The sequence below is a fragment of the Diorhabda carinulata genome, chromosome 4, assembly GCF_026250575.1.
Source record: "Diorhabda carinulata isolate Delta chromosome 4, icDioCari1.1, whole genome shotgun sequence".
Lineage (NCBI taxonomy): Eukaryota > Metazoa > Arthropoda > Insecta > Coleoptera > Chrysomelidae > Diorhabda > Diorhabda carinulata.
The window spans coordinates 33,044,223-33,068,915 of record NC_079463.1 but is presented as its reverse complement, the minus strand read 5'-3'; the positions used below and the strand labels follow the sequence as shown (position 1 = coordinate 33,068,915).

At 31.5% G+C, this 24,693-nt stretch overlaps 1 protein-coding gene across 11 annotated transcripts in view; it reads right to left on the bottom strand.

The window, feature by feature from the left end:
- LOC130892245 (Ca(2+)/calmodulin-responsive adenylate cyclase) overlaps positions 1–24,693 on the bottom strand; it is a 95,081-nt gene that overhangs the window by 39,833 nt on the left and 30,555 nt on the right. For 7 of the 11 annotated variants that reach the window (XM_057797507.1, XM_057797509.1, XM_057797508.1 and 4 more), the window contains exons 6-9: positions 23,704–23,815; positions 12,298–12,584; positions 12,092–12,236; positions 3,333–3,515 (exon numbers count right to left, since the gene is read on the bottom strand). In XM_057797507.1, the coding sequence (XP_057653490.1) occupies positions 3,333–3,515; positions 12,092–12,236; positions 12,298–12,584; positions 23,704–23,815 (727 nt within the window). The remainder of the gene's footprint in view (positions 1–3,332; positions 3,516–12,091; positions 12,237–12,297; positions 12,585–23,703; positions 23,816–24,693) is intronic. The other 4 variants (XM_057797511.1, XM_057797515.1, XM_057797514.1 and 1 more) reach the window with 1 other exon arrangement.

Sequence of the window (24,693 nt, the reverse complement as noted above, 5' to 3'; positions counted from 1 at the left end):
TGCCCCAAAGCTTCAATGGACTCATTGCACGATTCCCAAAGTTTTTATGAACTTATGGCGCTTCCCCAGAGCTTTAATGACCTTTGGAGCGTGCTACAAAGCTTCAATGGACTCACGGCATGTTCCTTAAAGCTTCGTTGGACTTATAGCGCGATTCTTAAAGTTTTAATGAACTTATGGTGTATATTTTTAGTGTCGAAAAGAGCAGAAAGACACAGGGAACCAAATCTGGGGATTACGGAGGCTGAACTTTAATTCTCGATTCCGGTTTGGCAAAAAAATTGCTTATATGGATAAGGAAAGTTGTTTTTTCATTTTTGCTTCGGAATATAGTAAAATTATCACTTTTACGCGGTTTATTTTAAACGTTTGTCACTATTAAGATGTATAATTTCAATAAAACCTATTTTTGTACCTCTGATAAGGGTTAGTAATTAAATTCGAAGGCGTTTGTGTGAAGTGTTTGACATCGACTTAATCTATACATCGAATTGAAAACCGTATGAATAATTTTTAGATCTGAGAAATTAAAAAAAAAAAAAAAAAACAAAACATCAATTTTTCCGGAAACGAAATTTGAGTTTATCTTTTTTATTTTTGGTCGTACAAAAAATTTGTAGACATCAAAGTTGTAGGTAATTTCGTTTCCTATAACATGACGAAATTAGATTTCCCAAAAAAAATGTTTTTAAGCCTTTAATTTTCAAAAAATTGATAAAAAATTTGTTTATGTGAAAAGTGTAGTAAAAATAACTGAATCAATTTGATATTATATCAAATTATTGAAGAAACGTTCACGGAAAACATTTTTTTTTCGAATTTCCGAAACTTCCATTATAACCGAACAGGACCGGCTTGGCGATTCGTGTCGTGGACCATGCAAAGTTACTCGTACGGTTTTCGATACTATTAACACACTCTCTATCTCTATATATATATATAATACGCAAGTGCTAGTGCCGTTTAAAAATAAAGTGCTTTCGGGTGATTTAGACGCACCAAATCCGTTTGATCGGAAGCCTGCAAGCCAACACAATAAAATCAAGTGCGACTTGTGCTTTAAAGTTCCAAGTGCATTGTTTTCTTAGTGTAGAAACAGTAATATTTCGTCGTAGCACGTCGGGGTTCCAAACAACCCCTATTCTGTATTACTTTCGACTTATTATGTGTATATGAAATAATTATAATTTATTTCGAAATGTAAACTAACTTTCCGAGTCTCTTTAACGATTTATTTACGATAATACAAAATTTTTTTGTGACGCACCCTTTTTTTTCGGTAGTACTACCCTTTTAACTATACTCATATCGTCCCTTCGGACAAAAATAAAATAAAATGTTTACTTTTTGACATTGGGGGTGAGTTTTATAACGAAAAAACGTTTTTACCTACCGAAGAAAGGGTGCGAAAACTCGAGGGGATGCATAAATAATTAAATGTTAAAATCAAAGAAAACGACGTAGCAAATGACTTTGTAAATCATGAAATAATCATCTGCAAAGTTGCCAAGTGCAGTAGATCGTGGAAACGACTTCGAACTTTTTCAAAATCTCGAAATAATTTTCAAATCCTCCTCGTATATTTCACAGATGTTGTTGATATACCAAGCGAGAAGACGTTTACTTTCTACGTGTCCCTCGTACATACGGAATCCACACGATATTAGAAAATTGAAATTTATAATTTTAAATGAATGTAATTGAGGAATTTTATTGAAAAAATTAAGTGCTTGTTGTCGTTTCTTCGTGTAGGAATTGAAATTGACATTCCTTGGTAATTAAAAAGTTCTCGGTGTTGTAATTTCTGCTATAAAACGAGTTTTTTTTTTAAATATCGAGTGAATTAGTTAATTGTACTTTATATAAATTTTGTAATTACTAAATTATTTATCGTAGTTTATTTTTGCATCCGCAAATCAGATATTGAAAAAAAATGAGGCAATTATTAAATAAAAGGTTCGAAATCGTGTTTGAATTAACGAAAATTCGTAATCGGTAATTTTTTAGAATTTTTTTTTTGCTTTTTGAATACGATCTGCTGAAGCTAGACGCGAATTTTGAAAATATCGCGGATTTTGATATTTTTAAAAGGAAAACAAACATTTTCGAAATTTTCTTACAGCCGATTCTTTTTATTTGAAGAAAAAATGATGAAAAATCAATTAAAATATTTCGAAATCGTGTTGGAATCGTCGAAAATTCGTAATCGGTATTTTTTGACATTTTTTTTTCATTTTGAATACGAAATGCTGAAACTAGAAGAAAATTTTGAAAATATCGCGAATTTTGATATTTTTTTTAAAGGAAAACAAACATTTTCGAAATTTTCTTATAGTCAATACTTTTTATTTGAAAAAAAAATGATGAAAAATAAATTAAAATATTTCAAAATCGTGTTTGAATTATCGAAAATTCGTAATCGACGTTTTTTTGACATTTTTTTTTCTTTTTGAATACGATCTGCTGAAACTAGAAGCGAATTTTGAAAATATCGCGAATTTTGATATTTTTTTTTAAGGAAAACAAACATTTTCGAAATTTTCTTACAGCCGATTCTTTTTATTTGAAAAAAAAATGATGAAAAATCAATTAAAATATTTCGAAATCGTGTTGGAATCGTCGAAAATTCGTAATCGGTATTTTTTGACATTTTTTTTTCATTTTGAATACGAAATGCTGAAACTAGAAGAAAATTTTGAAAATATCGCGAATTTTGATATTTTTTTTTAAGGAAAACAAACATATTCGAAATTTTCTTACAGCCGATTCTTTTTATTTGAAAAAAAAAATGATGAAAAATCAATTAAAATATTTCGAAATCGTGTTTGAATCATCGAAAATTCGTAATCGGTAATTTTTTGACATTTTTTTTTCTTTTTGAATACGATCTGAAGCTAGACGCGAATTTTGATAAATAATAACAAACATCTTTGAAAATTTCTCTTTTTATTCTGAAAAAAATATGCAAAAATTCTTTAATCGGTATTTTTCAACATAAAAAAATTTTATCCCCAAGAAATAGGCATTGCACTTTGAATTAACCAAAAATTTTCTATGAAACTTTTAGAGGAAATTTTTAAAAAACAATTTTGTACCTGGCACTGCACTTTCGAGCTATTTTCATAATAGTTTTAAATGTATCTCGAAATATATTAATCCCGATATTTTTTAAAAAATTTCGAAAATTATTTTTTTCGACCTTATAACGACCGCGACGCAACCCAGACCACCACGTACGTTTCGATCTTAATAACCACACAAAAATCGCCTCATTTTTTTCCATATATATAAATATAAAATTATTTTAACCGTAAAAATAAAAATTCGCTCACCTTCCTAGCGTTTGTCGCTTTGAGATCCGTCTGCAACGCCATATTAGAAAACGGCACTTCCATGGAATATTTGATGGAATGGAGCAGCTGCACCACGACGTTGGAGACGTTCTTGAAGGATAATTTCCTTTTCTGCGCGGCACCCAAAGCCGATCGAACCTGCAGCGTGTTGAACAACATTGGCTGAAAATAACCACCGGGAGGTGCCGGGGAGGGTACTAGGTTAGTCACGAGGGGTTAGATCCATCATGCGAACGGGCAAAAGCACTTTTAGCGACCATAAATTCCACGGAATGGTTCATTCAAACACATATAGGTTAATTTAATTACGTAATTTAATACATTCGAAACGAAAAAAGTCGATTGAGTTTGTAATAATGTTTAAAACAAGTCGGATATTCACGATTTTATCATTATTTCATTAAATTATATTTAGATATTCACCATTTGAATAATACGTGATGTCAGCGAAAAATTTGAGCGTTTCGATGGTTTTTTTGATACTAAAAGTTTCGAATCTCGTTCTTCAATGTCGACATCCGGTAAAACGATCGATAAAATGTGAATACGGACCTGTACGTGTAAGTAAAGTCTAACAAAGTAAACAAGAAATTAATCAGTTACATTATAACTACTAAAACAAAACATTCGATAATAGGAAACGATAATTTATTTGAAATTTAATTGGGGATTTTCAGTATTTTTAGCCTACTACAAATGGTGGTTTTTTTGGTTTTTTTGATACTAAACGTTTCGAATTTCGTTCTTCAATGTCGACATCCGGTAAAACGATCGATAAAATGTGAATACGGACCTGTACGTGTAAGTAAAGTCTAACAAAGTAAACAAGAAATTAATCAGTTAAATTATAACTACTAAAACAAAACATTCGATAATAGGAAACGATAATTTATTTGATATTTAATTGGGGATTTTCAGTATTTTTAGCCTACTACAAATGGTGTTTTTTTTTTGGTTTTTTTGATACTAAACGTTTCGAATTTCGTTCTTCAATGTCGACATCCGGTAAAACGATCGATAAAATGTGAATACGGACCTGTACGTGTAAGTAAAGTCTAACAAAGTAAACAAGAAATTAATCAGTTAAATTATAACTACTAAAACAAAACATTCGATAATAGGAAACGATAATTTATTTGAAATTTAATTGGGGATTTTCAATATTTTTAGGCTACTACAAATGGTGGTTTTTTTGGTTTTTTTGATACTAAACGTTTCGAATTTCGTTCTTCAATGTCGACATCCGGTAAAACGATCGATAAAATGTGAATACGGACCTGTGCGTATATGTAAAGTCTAACAAAGTAAACAAGAAATTAATCAGTTACATTATAACTACTAAAACAAAACATTCGATAATAGGAAACGATAATTTATTTGATATTTAATTGGGGATTTTCAGTATTTTTAGCCTACTACAAATGGTGGTTTTTTTGGTTTTTTTGATACTAAACGTTTCGAATTTCGTTCTTCAATGTCGACATCCGGTAAAACGATCGATAAAATGTGAATACGGACCTGTACGTATATGTAAAGTCTAACAAAGTAAACAAGAAATTAATCAGTTACATTATAACTACTAAAACAAAACATTCGATAATAGGAAACGATAATTTATTTGAAATTTAATTGGGGATTTTCAGTATTTTTAGGCTACTACAAATGGTGATTTTTTTGGTTTTTTTTGTTACTAAACGTTTCGAATTTCGTTCTTCAATGTCGACATCCGGTAAAACGATCGATAAAATGTGAATACGGACCTGTACGTATATGTAAAGTCTAACAAAGTAAACAAGAAATTAATCAGTTAAATTATAACTTCTAAAACAAAACATTCGATAATAGGAAACGATAGTTTATTTGAAATTTAATTGGGGATTTTCAGTATTTTTAGGCTACTACAAATGGTGATTTTTTTGGTTTTTTTTGTTACTAAACGTTTCGAATTTCGTTCTTCAATGTCGACATCCGGTAAAACGATCGATAAAATGTGAATACGGACCTGTACGTGTAAGTAAAGTCTAACAAAGTAAACAAGAAATTAATCAGTTACATTATAACTACTAAAACAAAACATTCGATAATAGGAAACGATAATTTATTTGAAATTTAATTGGGGATTTTCAGTATTTTTAGCCTACTACAAATGGTGGTTTTTTTGGTTTTTTTGATACTAAACGTTTCGAATTTCGTTCTTCAATGTCGACATCCGGTAAAACGATCGATAAAATGTGAATACGGACCTGTACGTGTAAGTAAAGTCTAACAAAGTAAACAAGAAATTAATCAGTTAAATTATAACTACTAAAACAAAACATTCGATAATAGGAAACGATAATTTATTTGATATTTAATTGGGGATTTTCAGTATTTTTAGCCTACTACAAATGGTGTTTTTTTTTTGGTTTTTTTGATACTAAACGTTTCGAATTTCGTTCTTCAATGTCGACATCCGGTAAAACGATCGATAAAATGTGAATACGGACCTGTACGTGTAAGTAAAGTCTAACAAAGTAAACAAGAAATTAATCAGTTAAATTATAACTACTAAAACAAAACATTCGATAATAGGAAACGATAATTTATTTGAAATTTAATTGGGGATTTTCAATATTTTTAGGCTACTACAAATGGTGGTTTTTTTGGTTTTTTTGATACTAAACGTTTCGAATTTCGTTCTTCAATGTCGACATCCGGTAAAACGATCGATAAAATGTGAATACGGACCTGTGCGTATATGTAAAGTCTAACAAAGTAAACAAGAAATTAATCAGTTACATTATAACTACTAAAACAAAACATTCGATAATAGGAAACGATAATTTATTTGATATTTAATTGGGGATTTTCAGTATTTTTAGCCTACTACAAATGGTGGTTTTTTTGGTTTTTTTGATACTAAACGTTTCGAATTTCGTTCTTCAATGTCGACATCCGGTAAAACGATCGATAAAATGTGAATACGGACCTGTACGTATATGTAAAGTCTAACAAAGTAAACAAGAAATTAATCAGTTACATTATAACTACTAAAACAAAACATTCGATAATAGGAAACGATAATTTATTTGAAATTTAATTGGGGATTTTCAGTATTTTTAGGCTACTACAAATGGTGATTTTTTTGGTTTTTTTTGTTACTAAACGTTTCGAATTTCGTTCTTCAATGTCGACATCCGGTAAAACGATCGATAAAATGTGAATACGGACCTGTACGTATATGTAAAGTCTAACAAAGTAAACAAGAAATTAATCAGTTAAATTATAACTTCTAAAACAAAACATTCGATAATAGGAAACGATAGTTTATTTGAAATTTAATTGGGGATTTTCAGTATTTTTAGCCTACTACAAATGGTGGTTTTTTTGGTTTTTTTGATACTAAACGTTTCGAATTTCGTTCTTCAATGTCGACATCCGGTAAAACGATCGATAAAATGTGAATACGGACCTGTACGTATATGTAAAGTCTAACAAAGTAAACAAGAAATTAATCAGTTAAATTATAACTTCTAAAACAAAACATTCGATAATAGGAAACGATAGTTTATTTGAAATTTAATTGGGGATTTTCAGTATTTTTAGCCTACTACAAATGGTGGTTTTTTTGGTTTTTTTGATACTAAACGTTTCGAATTTCGTTCTTCAATGTCGACATCCGGTAAAACGATCGATAAAATGTGAATACGGACCTGTACGTGTAAGTAAAGTCTAACAAAGTAAACAAGAAATTAATCAGTTAAATTATAACTACTAAAACAAAACATTCGATAATAGGAAACGATAATTTATTTGATATTTAATTGGGGATTTTCAGTATTTTTAGCCTACTACAAATGGTGTTTTTTTTTTGGTTTTTTTGATACTAAACGTTTCGAATTTCGTTCTTCAATGTCGACATCCGGTAAAACGATCGATAAAATGTGAATACGGACCTGTACGTGTAAGTAAAGTCTAACAAAGTAAACAAGAAATTAATCAGTTAAATTATAACTACTAAAACAAAACATTCGATAATAGGAAACGATAATTTATTTGAAATTTAATTGGGGATTTTCAATATTTTTAGGCTACTACAAATGGTGGTTTTTTTGGTTTTTTTGATACTAAACGTTTCGAATTTCGTTCTTCAATGTCGACATCCGGTAAAACGATCGATAAAATGTGAATACGGACCTGTGCGTATATGTAAAGTCTAACAAAGTAAACAAGAAATTAATCAGTTACATTATAACTACTAAAACAAAACATTCGATAATAGGAAACGATAATTTATTTGATATTTAATTGGGGATTTTCAGTATTTTTAGCCTACTACAAATGGTGGTTTTTTTGGTTTTTTTGATACTAAACGTTTCGAATTTCGTTCTTCAATGTCGACATCCGGTAAAACGATCGATAAAATGTGAATACGGACCTGTACGTATATGTAAAGTCTAACAAAGTAAACAAGAAATTAATCAGTTACATTATAACTACTAAAACAAAACATTCGATAATAGGAAACGATAATTTATTTGAAATTTAATTGGGGATTTTCAGTATTTTTAGGCTACTACAAATGGTGATTTTTTTGGTTTTTTTTGTTACTAAACGTTTCGAATTTCGTTCTTCAATGTCGACATCCGGTAAAACGATCGATAAAATGTGAATACGGACCTGTACGTATATGTAAAGTCTAACAAAGTAAACAAGAAATTAATCAGTTAAATTATAACTTCTAAAACAAAACATTCGATAATAGGAAACGATAGTTTATTTGAAATTTAATTGGGGATTTTCAGTATTTTTAGGCTACTACAAATGGTGATTTTTTTGGTTTTTTTTGTTACTAAACGTTTCGAATTTCGTTCTTCAATGTCGACATCCGGTAAAACGATCGATAAAATGTGAATACGGACCTGTACGTGTAAGTAAAGTCTAACAAAGTAAACAAGAAATTAATCAGTTACATTATAACTACTAAAACAAAACATTCGATAATAGGAAACGATAATTTATTTGAAATTTAATTGGGGATTTTCAGTATTTTTAGCCTACTACAAATGGTGGTTTTTTTGGTTTTTTTGATACTAAACGTTTCGAATTTCGTTCTTCAATGTCGACATCCGGTAAAACGATCGATAAAATGTGAATACGGACCTGTACGTGTAAGTAAAGTCTAACAAAGTAAACAAGAAATTAATCAGTTAAATTATAACTACTAAAACAAAACATTCGATAATAGGAAACGATAATTTATTTGATATTTAATTGGGGATTTTCAGTATTTTTAGCCTACTACAAATGGTGTTTTTTTTTTGGTTTTTTTGATACTAAACGTTTCGAATTTCGTTCTTCAATGTCGACATCCGGTAAAACGATCGATAAAATGTGAATACGGACCTGTACGTGTAAGTAAAGTCTAACAAAGTAAACAAGAAATTAATCAGTTAAATTATAACTACTAAAACAAAACATTCGATAATAGGAAACGATAATTTATTTGAAATTTAATTGGGGATTTTCAATATTTTTAGGCTACTACAAATGGTGGTTTTTTTGGTTTTTTTGATACTAAACGTTTCGAATTTCGTTCTTCAATGTCGACATCCGGTAAAACGATCGATAAAATGTGAATACGGACCTGTGCGTATATGTAAAGTCTAACAAAGTAAACAAGAAATTAATCAGTTACATTATAACTACTAAAACAAAACATTCGATAATAGGAAACGATAATTTATTTGATATTTAATTGGGGATTTTCAGTATTTTTAGCCTACTACAAATGGTGGTTTTTTTGGTTTTTTTGATACTAAACGTTTCGAATTTCGTTCTTCAATGTCGACATCCGGTAAAACGATCGATAAAATGTGAATACGGACCTGTACGTATATGTAAAGTCTAACAAAGTAAACAAGAAATTAATCAGTTACATTATAACTACTAAAACAAAACATTCGATAATAGGAAACGATAATTTATTTGAAATTTAATTGGGGATTTTCAGTATTTTTAGGCTACTACAAATGGTGATTTTTTTGGTTTTTTTTGTTACTAAACGTTTCGAATTTCGTTCTTCAATGTCGACATCCGGTAAAACGATCGATAAAATGTGAATACGGACCTGTACGTATATGTAAAGTCTAACAAAGTAAACAAGAAATTAATCAGTTAAATTATAACTTCTAAAACAAAACATTCGATAATAGGAAACGATAGTTTATTTGAAATTTAATTGGGGATTTTCAGTATTTTTAGCCTACTACAAATGGTGGTTTTTTTGGTTTTTTTGATACTAAACGTTTCGAATTTCGTTCTTCAATGTCGACATCCGGTAAAACGATCGATAAAATGTGAATACGGACCTGTACGTATATGTAAAGTCTAACAAAGTAAACAAGAAATTAATCAGTTAAATTATAACTTCTAAAACAAAACATTCGATAATAGGAAACGATAGTTTATTTGAAATTTAATTGGGGATTTTCAGTATTTTTAGCCTACTACAAATGGTGGTTTTTTTGGTTTTTTTGATACTAAACGTTTCGAATTTCGTTCTTCAATGTCGACATCCGGTAAAACGATCGATAAAATGTGAATACGGACCTGTACGTATATGTAAAGTCTAACAAAGTAAACAAGAAATTAATCAGTTACATTATAACTACTAAAACAAAACATTCGATAATAGGAAACGATAATTTATTTGAAATTTAATTGGGGATTTTCAGTATTTTTAGGCTACTACAAATGGTGATTTTTTTGGTTTTTTTTGTTACTAAACGTTTCGAATTTCGTTCTTCAATGTCGACATCCGGTAAAACGATCGATAAAATGTGAATACGGACCTGTGCGTATATGTAAAGTCTAACAAAGTAAACAAGAAATTAATCAGTTACATTATAACTACTAAAACAAAACATTCGATAATAGGAAACGATAATTTATTTGATATTTAATTGGGGATTTTCAGTATTTTTAGCCTACTACAAATGGTGGTTTTTTTGGTTTTTTTGATACTAAACGTTTCGAATTTCGTTCTTCAATGTCGACATCCGGTAAAACGATCGATAAAATGTGAATACGGACCTGTGCGTATATGTAAAGTCTAACAAAGTAAACAAGAAATTAATCAGTTACATTATAACTACTAAAACAAAACATTCGATAATAGGAAACGATAATTTATTTGAAATTTAATTGGGGATTTTCAGTATTTTTAGGCTACTACAAATGGTGATTTTTTTGGTTTTTTTTGTTACTAAACGTTTCGAATTTCGTTCTTCAATGTCGACATCCGGTAAAACGATCGATAAAATGTGAATACGGACCTGTGCGTATATGTAAAGTCTAACAAAGTAAACAAGAAATTAATCAGTTACATTATAACTACTAAAACAAAACATTCGATAATAGGAAACGATAATTTATTTGATATTTAATTGTGGATTTTCAGTATTTTAAGGCTAGTACGAATAAAAATACAAAAAATTATCAATTGGAAAAAGATTTGAGATGCAAATACAATAGATAATAGATTAGAAAGAAAATGTGATAAAACATAATAAAGATGCCCAAATAATACTAAATCGGGAGTATCTGGTGGCTGCCAATGAATAAACGACTCAACGTCGTATTTATCATAAGATTTTACTGGAAAAGGACATCAAGAAATAGTCGAATTAGTATGAAAAAATCCCGTAAAGGACTTTGAACAAAGAGAAAGAAGCGGAACTAATTATTTTTTTTTATATCGATTTTGTAGCTGATTAATTTCCATTGTACTTTGTTAGATTTATAACAAGCCGCGTACTAAAGCGAAAAGCAACATAAATAGTGTACTAGGTCTTACTCAGTAGTTGGTGCAGTGGAAATATGTGGCAGGCGAAAAAAAAAAACATACAGGGTTATTATAAACGACGGAACCAATTTTGAAAATTCAGTTTTATCGTTTCATCAAGCGTTTAGGTTAATAATTTATTTAAAAACCGATTTTTTGAAATTATAGGAATTTTGAAAAACGGATCGATTATTTATTATAACCCTCGTATAGATAAAACCAGTGGTGTAGGTAAAAAGAAAATACGAAATTAATTTTTTTTTTTTAAAATCGTAGTATAAAATATATTATATACAGGGTAGGGTGTATAAATAACGTTTTCTAAAACGTAAAATTAAAATATACGAGGTCTGATTAATAATAAATGGAAATATTAATATAGGATGTCACTTGAGGGGTTGTTTTACGACATTTATGATTTTAATTCAACTTTTTGCAAAAGTACGAGTTTTATTTTAAAGCAAACTAGATTTTTTCACACAATTTCTTTAAAAACGTCTCAAAACTTGTAAAAAAATCGATTTTTTCAATCGCCCCCGTATATTTAAGATCCATATGTGTGTGAATATTGCGTTTCTTTGCCTACACCACCGATACAATCGTTCTTTGTTGAACAATATAGGTAGAAATGACACAAAAAGGAAAACAAAGCATCGTATACCGGCGAACGTATTTTCCACGGGATTTTCCGAAGTTTATTGTGGAAATACATAACGAATGAAATTTAACCTAGAGGAAAATACGTTTGCACGTTTCAATGATGCCTTTTCGCGAACACAATTTTCACATAAATGATTAGAAAACGCCTCTAGGTTTATTATTACGAGGGTGGATCGATAAATTAAATTACACGTATATTCTTCGACGAAAAGGCGTTTCCGTCTCGACGTTTTAACGGAAAAAAATGAAATACCTTTCGTCTTCTGGCAGGAGGTACTATAAAATAAGTGGTGACGCAATGATCGCGCAGGTACTGGTTCCTCAAAGTACCATTACCGGGTTCGACTTCGTATTCGTTGCCCAGATAATCCAAAGTGGCTTGTGTGACGTGCACCCTCCTATTAATAATTAAACGAATGAAAAAATATAAACGGACGGACGTATTTGATTTAGTCGTACCCGGGTTCTCCGCCCGCTTCCATGTTATTGGCGAGCGTGACGTCGTTGGACCAAACGTCGTACTGCCATTTTCTGAGTCCGAGTACGCCGCATAATACTCTGCCCGAATGTATTCCAACTCGCATGTTCAATTGGACGTCGGTGGCTTCTACGACGCTGGCGATAGCGTCGATCATGTCCAAACCCATTTCGACGGCGCAATGAGCGTGATCCGAACGCGGTTCCGGTAGTCCAGAAACGCAATAATAACAATCGCCGAGGATTTTTATACGCAAACAGTGATTATCCTGGAATTATTAAGGAGATGTGCGAAAAAGTGTTTTTGGTCCGGTCAAAATCGATTTCGGTTTTTTTTTTTTTTTCAAAAAGGGCGGTTTCTGATGTCAATTTTTGATTTATTTTCGAGAAAGGGCAGTTTTTTTAATAGAGAAAATGTCGTTTTGGTTTGGAAGAAGGGCAATTATGAAGGGAAATTTCGAAAAAGGCAATTACTTAAGACGAATTTCGATTTTTTTTGGAAATAGGGCAATTTATGGAAAAAAATTTCAATTTCTTTTTTGGAAAAGGCAATTTTTTAAGACAAGTTTCGATTTTTTTTAAAAAAGGGCAATTTCTAAAGGCAAATTTCGATTTTCTTGTGAAAAATGCAGTTTCTGAAAGAAAATTTCAACTCCTTTTTTTGAAAGGGCAGCTTCTAAAGACGTAATTCCATTTGTTTTTGAAAAAGGGCAATTATGAAGGAAAATTTTGAAAAAAGCAATTTCTTTTAGACGAATTTCGATTTTTTTGGGAAAAGGGCAATTTCTAAAGGCAAATTTTGGCTCCTTTTTTCGAAAGGGCAGCTTCTAAAGACACAATTCGATTTGTTTTTGAAAAACGGCAATTTCTAAAGGCAAATTTCGATTTTCTTGTGAAAAATGCAGTTTCTGAAAGAAAATTTCAACTCCTTTTTTTGAAAGGGCAGCTTCTAAAGAAATAATTCCATTTTTTTTTTTGAAGAAGGGCAATTATGAAGGAAAATTTTGAAAAAGGCAATTTCTTAAGAGGAAATTCGATTTTTTTGAAAAAGGGCAATTTCTAAAGGCAAATTTTAGCTCCTTTTTTCGAAAGGGCAGCTTCTAAAGACATAATTCCATTTTTTTTTGAAAAACGGCAATTTCTTAAGACAAATTTCGATTTTTTTTGAAAAAGGGCAATTTCTAAAGGCAAATTTCGATTTTCTTGTGAAAAATGCAGTTTCTGAAAGAAAATTTCAACTCCTTTTTTTGAAAGGGCAGCTTCTAAAGAAATAATTCGATTTGTTTTTGAAAAAGGGCAATTATGAAGGAAAATTTTGAAAAAAGCAATTTCTTTTAGACGAATTTCGATTTTTTTTGAAAAAGGGCAATTTCTAAAGGCAAATTTTGGCTCCTTTTTTCGAAAGGGCAGCTTCTAAAGACACAATTCGATTTGTTTTTGAAAAACGGCAATTTCTAAAGGCAAATTTCGATTTTCTTGTGAAAAATGCAGTTTCTGAAAGAAAATTTCAACTCCTTTTTTTGAAAGGGCAGCTTCTAAAGAAATAATTCCATTTTTTTTTTTGAAGAAGGGCAATTATGAAGGAAAATTTTGAAAAAGGCAATTTCTTAAGACGAATTTCGATTTTTTTGAAAAAGGGCAATTTCTAAAGGCAAATTTTGGCTCCTTTTTTCGAAAGGGCAGCTTCTAAAGACATAATTCCATTTTTTTTCGAAAAACGGCAATTTCTTAAGACAAATTTCGATTTTTTTTAAAAAGGGCAATTTCTAAAGGCAAATTTCGATTTTCTTGTGAAAAATGCAGTTTCTGAAAGAAAATTTCAACTCCTTTTTTTGAAAGGGCAGCTTCTAAAGAAATAATTCGATTTGTTTTTGAAAAAGGGCAATTATGAAGGAAAATTTTGAAAAAAGCAATTTCTTTTAGACGAATTTCGATTTTTTTTGAAAAAGGGCAATTTCTAAAGGCAAATTTTGGCTCCTTTTTTCGAAAGGGCAGCTTCTAAAGACATAATTCCATTTTTTTTTGAAAAACGGCAATTTCTTAAGACAAATTTCGATTTTTTTTAAAAAGGGCAATTTCTAAAGGCAAATTTCGATTTTCTTGTGAAAAATGCAGTTTCTGAAAGAAAATTTCAACTCCTTTTTTTGAAAGGGCAGCTTCTAAAGAAATAATTCGATTTGTTTTTGAAAAAGGGCAATTATGAAGGAAAATTTTGAAAAAAGCAATTTCTTTTAGACGAATTTCGATTTTTTTTGAAAAAGGGCAATTTCTAAAGGCAAATTTTGGCTCCTTTTTTCGAAAGGGCAGCTTCTAAAGACACAATTCGATTTGTTTTTGAAAAACGGCAATTTCTAAAGGCAAATTTCGATTTTCTTGTGAAAAATGCAGTTTCTGAAAGAAAATTTCAACTCCTTTTTCGAAATGACAGGTTCTAAAGACATAATTCGATTTGGTTTTGAAAAAGGGCAATTATGAAGGAAAATTTTGAAAAAAAGCAATTTCTTAAGACAAGTTTCGATTTTTTTTGGAAAAGGGTAGCTTCCAAAAGTTAAATTAGATTTTCTCTTGAAAATAGGGCAATTTATGGAAAAAAATTCCAATTGATTTTTTGGAAAAGGCAATTTCTCAAGAAAAACGTCGGTTTTGTTTCAAAAAATACAGTTTTTTAATACAAATATTGTTTTAGTTTAGAAGAAGGGCAATTATGAAGGAAAATTTATGAGTTTCCTTTAAAAAAGACAATTTCTTAAGTAGAATTTCGATTTTTTTGGAAAAGGGCAGTTTCTCAAGAAAAAATTTTTTTTTTGTTTCAAAAATGGCAGTTTTTTAATACAAATGTTGTTTTGGTTTAGAAAAAGGGCAATTTTGAAGGAAAATTTTGAAAAAAGCAATTTCTTAAGACGAATTTCGATTTTTTTTGAAAAAGGGCAATTTCTAAAGGCAAATTTCGATTTTCTAGTGAAAAATGCAGTTTCTGAAAGAAAATTTCAACTCCTTTTTTTGAAAGGGCAGCTTCTGAAGAAATAATTCGATTTGTTTTTGAAAAAGGGCAGTTTTCCAAGAAAATTGTCGGTTTTATTCAAAAAGGATAGTTTCCATAGACAAATATGAGTTTGTTTTTGAGAAAGGGCAGTTTCTAAAAGAAAATTCCGGTTTATTTTTAAATAAGGGCAATTTCAATAGACAAAATATAGTTTCTATTTAAAATAGTATATAAACCACGTATATATTTTTTATTTATATGCAAATTAGAATATAGAAGAGAATATGGGGACAAAAAAAACAATATAAATATCGGAAAAAGCTGGAGGCGTTCTATGCGAATTATTATACCATAGAACTCTAATTTGACTGGACTATTTTTGTGTCTGAACTTTGTATATCAAGTTCAAGGCGAACTATTGAAAAAAAAAACTGAAATCAATTAGAAACATGTAAAACAGTTGATGAAACTCGTTAAAGTTTATGGGATTTATCTAATTTTAGAAAATAATTCCGTTTGGAAATCGGGAAAATAACGGAACTTAAACGGTTTCCATCGAAGGTTAGATAAGGGTTCAATTTGTATAACGTTATGGAACTTATAGTCCAAGGGTTTTTGTGTAAAACCATGTTAATGGTTACCAGTCGTTGCATCAAAAAAAAACCTATCTTGGTCTTTTTTGACTCCTATTTGTCCAGAAAAACCCTCAGTTAGTTGTGGAAGATTCGTATTTTATCCCAGAAGTGTCCGCGCTTGTAGGGACTCAACGAAACTAACAAAGCACTCGTCCTTTATGAAAAGGGCAGCTCTCAAGGACAAATATCGGTTTGTTTTTGACAAAGGGCAGTTTCGAATGACAAATTTCGGTTTATTTTTGACAAAGGGCAGTTTCGAATGACAAATTTCGGTTTATTTTTGACAAAGGGCAGTTTGGAATGACAAATTTCGGTTTATTTTTGACAAAGGGCAGTTTGGAATGACAAATTTCGGTTTATTTTTGACAAAGGGCAGTTTCGAATGACAAATTTCGGTTTGTTTTTGACAAAGGGCAGTTTGGAATGACAAATTTCGGTTTATTTTTGACAAAGGGCAGTTTCGAATGACAAATTTCGGTTTATTTTTGACAAAGGGCAGTTTGGAATGACAAATTTCGGTTTATTTTTGACAAAGGGCAGTTTCGAATGACAAATTTCGGTTTATTTTTGACAAAGGGCAGTTTGGAATGACAAATTTCGGTTTATTTTTGACAAAGGGCAGTTTGGAATGACAAATTTCGGTTTATTTTTGACAAAGGGCAGTTTCGAATGACAAATTTCGGTTTGTTTTTGACAAAGGGCAGTTTGGAATGACAAATTTCGGTTTATTTTTGACAAAGGGCAGTTTCGAATGACAAATTTCGGTTTATTTTTGACAAAGGGCAGTTTGGAATGACAAATTTCGGTTTATTTTTGACAAAGGGCAGTTTCGAATGACAAATTTCGGTTTGTTTTTGACAAAGGGCAGTTTGGAATGACAAATTTCGGTTTGTTTTTGACAAAGGGCAGTTTGGAATGACAAATTTCGGTTTATTTTTGACAAAGGGCAGTTTGGAATGACAAATTTCGGTTTATTTTTGACAAAGGGCAGTTTCGAATGACAAATTTCGGTTTGTTTTTGACAAAGGGCAGTTTGGAATGACAAATTTCGGTTTGTTTTTGACAAAGGGCAGTTTCGAATGACAAATTTCGGTTTATTTTTGACAAAGGGCAGTTTGGAATGACAAATTTCGGTTTATTTTTGACAAAGGGCAGTTTGGAATGACAAATTTCGGTTTATTTTTGACAAAGGGCAGTTTCGAATGACAAATTTCGGTTTGTTTTTGACAAAGGGCAGTTTGGAATGACAAATTTCGGTTTATTTTTGACAAAGGGCAGTTTGGAATGACAAATTTCGGTTTATTTTTGACAAAGGGCAGTTTCGAATGACAAATTTCGGTTTGTTTTTGACAAAGGGCAGTTTGGAATGACAAATTTCGGTTTATTTTTGACAAAGGGCAGTTTCGAATGACAAATTTCGGTTTATTTTTGACAAAGGGCAGTTTCGAATGACAAATTTCGGTTTGTTTTTGACAAAGGGCAGTTTCGAATGACAAATTTCGGTTTGTTTTTGACAAAGGGCAGTTTGGAATGACAAATTTCGGTTTATTTTTGACAAAGGGCAGTTTCGAATGACAAATTTCGGTTTGTTTTTGACAAAGGGCAGTTTGGAATGACAAATTTCGGTTTGTTTTTGACAAAGGGCAGTTTGGAATGACAAATTTCGGTTTATTTTTGACAAAGGGCAGTTTCGAATGACAAATTTCGGTTTGTTTTTGACAAAGGGCAGTTTCGAATGACAAATTTCGGTTTGTTTTTGACAAAGGGCAGTTTGGAATGACAAATTTCGGTTTATTTTTGACAAAGGGCAGTTTGGAATGACAAATTTCGGTTTATTTTTGACAAAGGGCAGTTTGGAATGACAAATTTCGGTTTATTTTTGACAAAGGGCAGTTTGGAATGACAAATTTCGGTTTATTTTTGACAAAGGGCAGTTTCGAATGACAAATTTCGGTTTGTTTTTGACAAAGGGCAGTTTCGAATGACAAATTTCGGTTTGTTTTTGACAAAGGGCAGTTTGGAATGACAAATTTCGGTTTATTTTTGACAAAGGGCAGTTTGGAATGACAAATTTCGGTTTATTTTTGACAAAGGGCAGTTTCGAATGACAAATTTCGGTTTGTTTTTGACAAAGGGCAGTTTGGAATGACAAATTTCGGTTTGTTTTTGACAAAGGGCAGTTTGGAATGACAAATTTCGGTTTATTTTTGACAAAGGGCAGTTTCGAATGACAAATTTCGGTTTGTTTTTGACAAAGGGCAGTTTCGAATGACAAATTTCGGTTTGTTTTTGACAAAGGGCAGTTTGGAATGACAAATTTCGGTTTATTTTTGACAAAGGGCAGTTTCGAATGACAAATTTCGGTTTATTTTTGACAAAGGGCAGTTTCGAATGACAAATTTCGGTTTATTTTTGACAAAGGGCAGTTTCGAATGACAAATTTCGGTTTATTTTTGACAAAGGGCAGTTTGGAATGACAAATTTCGGTTTATTTTTGACAAAGGGCAGTTTGGAATGACAAATTTCGGTTTATTTTTGACAAAGGGCAGTTTGGAATGACAAATTTCGGTTTATTTTTGACAAAGGGCAGTTTCGAATGACAAATTTCGGTTTATTTTTGACAAAGGGCAGTTTCGAATGACAAATTTCGGTTTATTTTTGACAAAGGGCAGTTTGGAATGACAAATTTCGGTTTGTTTTTGACAAAGGGCAGTTTGGAATGACAAATTTCGGTTTATTTTTGACAAAGGGCAGTTTGGAATGACAAATTTCGGTTTATTTTTGACAAAGGGCAGTTTCGAATGACAAATTTCGGTTTGTTTTTGACAAAGGGCAGTTTGGAATGACAAATTTCGGTTTGTTTTTGACAAAGGGCAGTTTCGAATGACAAATTTCGGTTTATTTTTGACAAAGGACAGTTTGGAATGACAAATTTCGGTTTATTTTTGACAAAGGGCAGTTTGGAATGACAAATTTCGGTTTATTTTTGACAAAGGGCAGTTTCGAATGACAAATTTCGGTTTGTTTTTGACAAAGGGCAGTTTGGAATGACAAATTTCGGTTTATTTTTGACAAAGGGCAGTTTGGAATGACAAATTTCGGTTTATTTTTGACAAAGGGCAGTTTCGAATGACAAATTTCGGTTTGTTTTTGACAAAGGGCAGTTTGGAATGACAAATTTCGGTTTATTTTTGACAAAGGGCAGTTTCGAATGACAAATTTCGGTTTATTTTTGACAAAGGGCAGTTTCGAATGACAAATTTCGGTTTGTTTTTGACAAAGGGCAGTTTGGAATGACAAATTTCGGTTTGTTTTTGACAAAGGGCAGTTTCGAATGACAAATTTCGGTTTATTTTTGACAAAGGGCAGTTTGGAATGACAAATTTCGGTTTATTTTTGACAAAGGGCAGTTTCGAATGACAAATTTCGGTTTGTTTTTGACAAAGGGCAGTTTGGAATGACAAATTTCGGTTTATTTTTGACAAAGGGCAGTTTCGAATGACAAATTTCGGTTTATTTTTGACAAAGGGCAGTTTCGAATGACAAATTTCGGTTTGTTTTTGACAAAGGGCAGTTTCGAATGACAAATTTCGGTTTGTTTTTGACAAAGGGCAGTTTGGAATGACAAATTTCGGTTTATTTTTGACAAAGGGCAGTTTCGAATGACAAATTTCGGTTTGTTTTTGACAAAGGGCAGTTTGGAATGACAAATTTCGGTTTGTTTTTGACAAAGGGCAGTTTGGAATGACAAATTTCGGTTTATTTTTGACAAAGGGCAGTTTCGAATGACAAATTTCGGTTTGTTTTTGACAAAGGGCAGTTTCGAATGACAAATTTCGGTTTGTTTTTGACAAAGGGCAGTTTGGAATGACAAATTTCGGTTTATTTTTGACAAAGGGCAGTTTGGAATGACAAATTTCGGTTTATTTTTGACAAAGGGCAGTTTGGAATGACAAATTTCGGTTTATTTTTGACAAAGGGCAGTTTGGAATGACAAATTTCGGTTTATTTTTGACAAAGGGCAGTTTCGAATGACAAATTTCGGTTTGTTTTTGACAAAGGGCAGTTTCGAATGACAAATTTCGGTTTGTTTTTGACAAAGGGCAGTTTGGAATGACAAATTTCGGTTTATTTTTGACAAAGGGCAGTTTGGAATGACAAATTTCGGTTTATTTTTGACAAAGGGCAGTTTCGAATGACAAATTTCGGTTTGTTTTTGACAAAGGGCAGTTTGGAATGACAAATTTCGGTTTGTTTTTGACAAAGGGCAGTTTGGAATGACAAATTTCGGTTTATTTTTGACAAAGGGCAGTTTCGAATGACAAATTTCGGTTTGTTTTTGACAAAGGGCAGTTTCGAATGACAAATTTCGGTTTGTTTTTGACAAAGGGCAGTTTGGAATGACAAATTTCGGTTTATTTTTGACAAAGGGCAGTTTCGAATGACAAATTTCGGTTTATTTTTGACAAAGGGCAGTTTCGAATGACAAATTTCGGTTTATTTTTGACAAAGGGCAGTTTCGAATGACAAATTTCGGTTTATTTTTGACAAAGGGCAGTTTGGAATGACAAATTTCGGTTTATTTTTGACAAAGGGCAGTTTGGAATGACAAATTTCGGTTTATTTTTGACAAAGGGCAGTTTGGAATGACAAATTTCGGTTTATTTTTGACAAAGGGCAGTTTCGAATGACAAATTTCGGTTTATTTTTGACAAAGGGCAGTTTCGAATGACAAATTTCGGTTTATTTTTGACAAAGGGCAGTTTGGAATGACAAATTTCGGTTTGTTTTTGACAAAGGGCAGTTTGGAATGACAAATTTCGGTTTATTTTTGACAAAGGGCAGTTTGGAATGACAAATTTCGGTTTATTTTTGACAAAGGGCAGTTTCGAATGACAAATTTCGGTTTGTTTTTGACAAAGGGCAGTTTGGAATGACAAATTTCGGTTTGTTTTTGACAAAGGGCAGTTTCGAATGACAAATTTCGGTTTATTTTTGACAAAGGGCAGTTTGGAATGACAAATTTCGGTTTATTTTTGACAAAGGGCAGTTTGGAATGACAAATTTCGGTTTATTTTTGACAAAGGGCAGTTTCGAATGACAAATTTCGGTTTGTTTTTGACAAAGGGCAGTTTGGAATGACAAATTTCGGTTTATTTTTGACAAAGGGCAGTTTGGAATGACAAATTTCGGTTTATTTTTGACAAAGGGCAGTTTCGAATGACAAATTTCGGTTTGTTTTTGACAAAGGGCAGTTTGGAATGACAAATTTCGGTTTATTTTTGACAAAGGGCAGTTTCGAATGACAAATTTCGGTTTATTTTTGACAAAGGGCAGTTTCGAATGACAAATTTCGGTTTGTTTTTGACAAAGGGCAGTTTGGAATGACAAATTTCGGTTTGTTTTTGACAAAGGGCAGTTTCGAATGACAAATTTCGGTTTGTTTTTGACAAAGGGCAGTTTGGAATGACAAATTTCGGTTTATTTTTGACAAAGGGCAGTTTCGAATGACAAATTTCGGTTTATTTTTGACAAAGGGCAGTTTCGAATGACAAATTTCGGTTTATTTTTGACAAAGGGCAGTTTCGAATGACAAATTTCGGTTTATTTTTGACAAAGGGCAGTTTGGAATGACAAATTTCGGTTTATTTTTGACAAAGGGCAGTTTGGAATGACAAATTTCGGTTTATTTTTGACAAAGGGCAGTTTGGAATGACAAATTTCGGTTTATTTTTGACAAAGGGCAGTTTCGAATGACAAATTTCGGTTTATTTTTGACAAAGGGCAGTTTGGAATGACAAATTTCGGTTTATTTTTGACAAAGGGCAGTTTGGAATGACAAATTTCGGTTTATTTTTGACAAAGGGCAGTTTCGAATGACAAATTTCGGTTTGTTTTTGACAAAGGGCAGTTTGGAATGACAAATTTCGGTTTGTTTTTGACAAAGGGCAGTTTCGAATGACAAATTTCGGTTTATTTTTGACAAAGGGCAGTTTGGAATGACAAATTTCGGTTTATTTTTGACAAAGGGCAGTTTGGAATGACAAATTTCGGTTTATTTTTGACAAAGGGCAGTTTCGAATGACAAATTTCGGTTTGTTTTTGACAAAGGGCAGTTTGGAATGACAAATTTCGGTTTATTTTTGACAAAGGGCAGTTTGGAATGACAAATTTCGGTTTATTTTTGACAAAGGGCAGTTTCGAATGACAAATTTCGGTTTGTTTTTGACAAAGGGCAGTTTGGAATGACAAATTTCGGTTTATTTTTGACAAAGGGCAGTTTGGAATGACAAATTTCGGTTTATTTTTGACAAAGGGCAGTTTCGAATGACAAATTTCGGTTTATTTTTGACAAAGGGCAGTTTCGAATGACAAATTTCGGTTTATTTTTGACAAAGGGCAGTTTGGAATGACAAATTTCGGTTTATTTTTGACAAAGGGCAGTTTGGAATGACAAATTTCGGTTTGTTTTTGACAAAGGGCAATTTCTAAAGGAAAATTTCGGTTTATTTTTGACAAAGGGCCGCTTTTAAAGAAAAATTCTGGTTTACATTTATAAAAGGACAGTTTTTCAAGACAAATGTCATTTTTTTTAAATAGGGTAGATTCCATAGAGAATTATTGTTTTTATTTTTGAAAAAGAGCAATTTAAAAAACAAATTTTGGTATATTCTTGAAAAGGGACGATATCTAAAGACAAATTTTGACTTGTATTTAGAAAAACAAAATAATAAAAGCAAAAATCGATTTGTTTTCAAAAGTTGTATCTTCTGAAGAGAAATTTTGGTTTCTTTTTCGAAAAAAGAAGCTTCTAAAAAGAAATTTTGGTACATGACAAATTTCGCTTTGTTTTAAAGGGCTGTACCTAATGTCAAATTCCAGTATGTTTTTGAAAAAGGGCCGCTTCTAAAGACATGTCTTTTTTTTGAAAAAGGGCATAATCTATAGAGAAATATTAATTTTTTTTTTGGAAAAAGGCAATTTTGAAAATAAATTTTGGTATATTTATGAAAAAGGGCAATTTATAAAGACGAATTTTTGTTCTTTTTGCATAAAACTGTTTTCTAAAAACAACTGTCAGTTTGTTTCTGAAAATTGTACTTTACAGAGACAATTTCGGTTTTTTTTTAAACAGGGGGATCGCGTAAAAACAAATTTCGATATATTTTCGAAAAATTAAGACCTTTTGTGTTATAACAATAATAATATATTGCGATTTATTACTTTTGAATCAGCAATCACTCATTAGAAGTTTAAATATACAAGAAAACTTCCACCTGTCACCATATCTAGCATTATACAGGTTTATAAAAAAAACATCAGCTCGAAAAAACAGACAAATTCGGTTTGTTTTTCGATTAAACAAGATTTTATCACCTCAAATTTATTCTAATTAGTTTTAACAGCATTCAAAGTTGTTAAACATGTTGAAAACCAAAAAAAATAGTGACTCACACTCGATGCAAATAACAAATGATAACAAGCCGCCGTACTAAACGAACTTGTGCGTGTTTTTTCCCAATTATAATCGGTCTTAATGGTGGAAATGGCGGTTTTACATCATCCTTTTTTTTTTCGCCATAAAAACGCTATAAATGAACGTATCGGTGTTGAACACCAATTTTCTTAATCACGAAAAACATTTTTGCAGATTAATGCAGAATTTAATAGATTTTTTTCTAATGAGATTTATCTTTTTCAATCCTCGAGCGAATTTAGAAGAAAATGCAACACAATCGTTAAAAAAATATTCGTAAAAGTTTAACTTACATTAGCAAGTTGATCGAAACGTCCGAAAAGTTCATTAAGCAGTCGTACCAATTCCTGCGCTGTACATTGAGACGCCAAAACAGTGAAACCAACTATATCGGCGAACAATATACTAGAATAAAGAAAAATTTGTCGAAATGACACAATTTTGCCAGAAGTTTTGTAAAAATATCAAACTACGACGTCAAAAAACGTTTATATCGTCGAATAAAATAAAATTTGACTCAAACTCATGATTGTCACGTTTGTAAACAATTCGAATAGCCCTCGTACGACAACACACGTCGTTTTGTCAAAAATAATATCAACGATCCTCGTATAATTATGGATTGTTTGAAGTTACGTCCATTTTCTCGCATTAAACGTACAAAATGGCGCCCACTGTGCTGATCGTTGCGAGCCAGCTCCGGTTCGAAGACGCTCGCAATCGGCTAGTGTGACAAGGCCTTTATCAAATAACGACGTCAAAAAACGTTTATATCGTCGAATAAAATAGAATTTGCCTCGATCTCATGATATGTCACATGATTTTAGACGTTTTTCACGTTTGTAAACAATTCGAATAGCCCTCGTACGACAACACGTCACTTTGCCAAAAATAATATCAACGATCCTCGTATAATTATGGATAGTTTGAAGTTACGTCCATTTTTTCGCATTAAACGTACAAAATGGCGCCCACTGTGCTGATCGTTGCGAGCCCGCTCCGGTTCGAAGACGCTCGCAATCGGCTAGTGTGACAAGGCCTTAAGTGTTTAGTGACGTGATTTGGCCTCGAAATATAAATCATGGAGCTATTCCCCATAAATTACCCACACTTTATAATTGATTCTAGAAAATAATTTCGTGATTTTTAAATATTATCAAAATGCTATGAAAAAAAAAATATTTTCAAACGATATACCCTGTATAATGTGTTTGTTATTGATAAATAATAATTTATTAGAAAGTTTTTAATCGTTATTTTTAAACAATTAGTGCAATAATTCA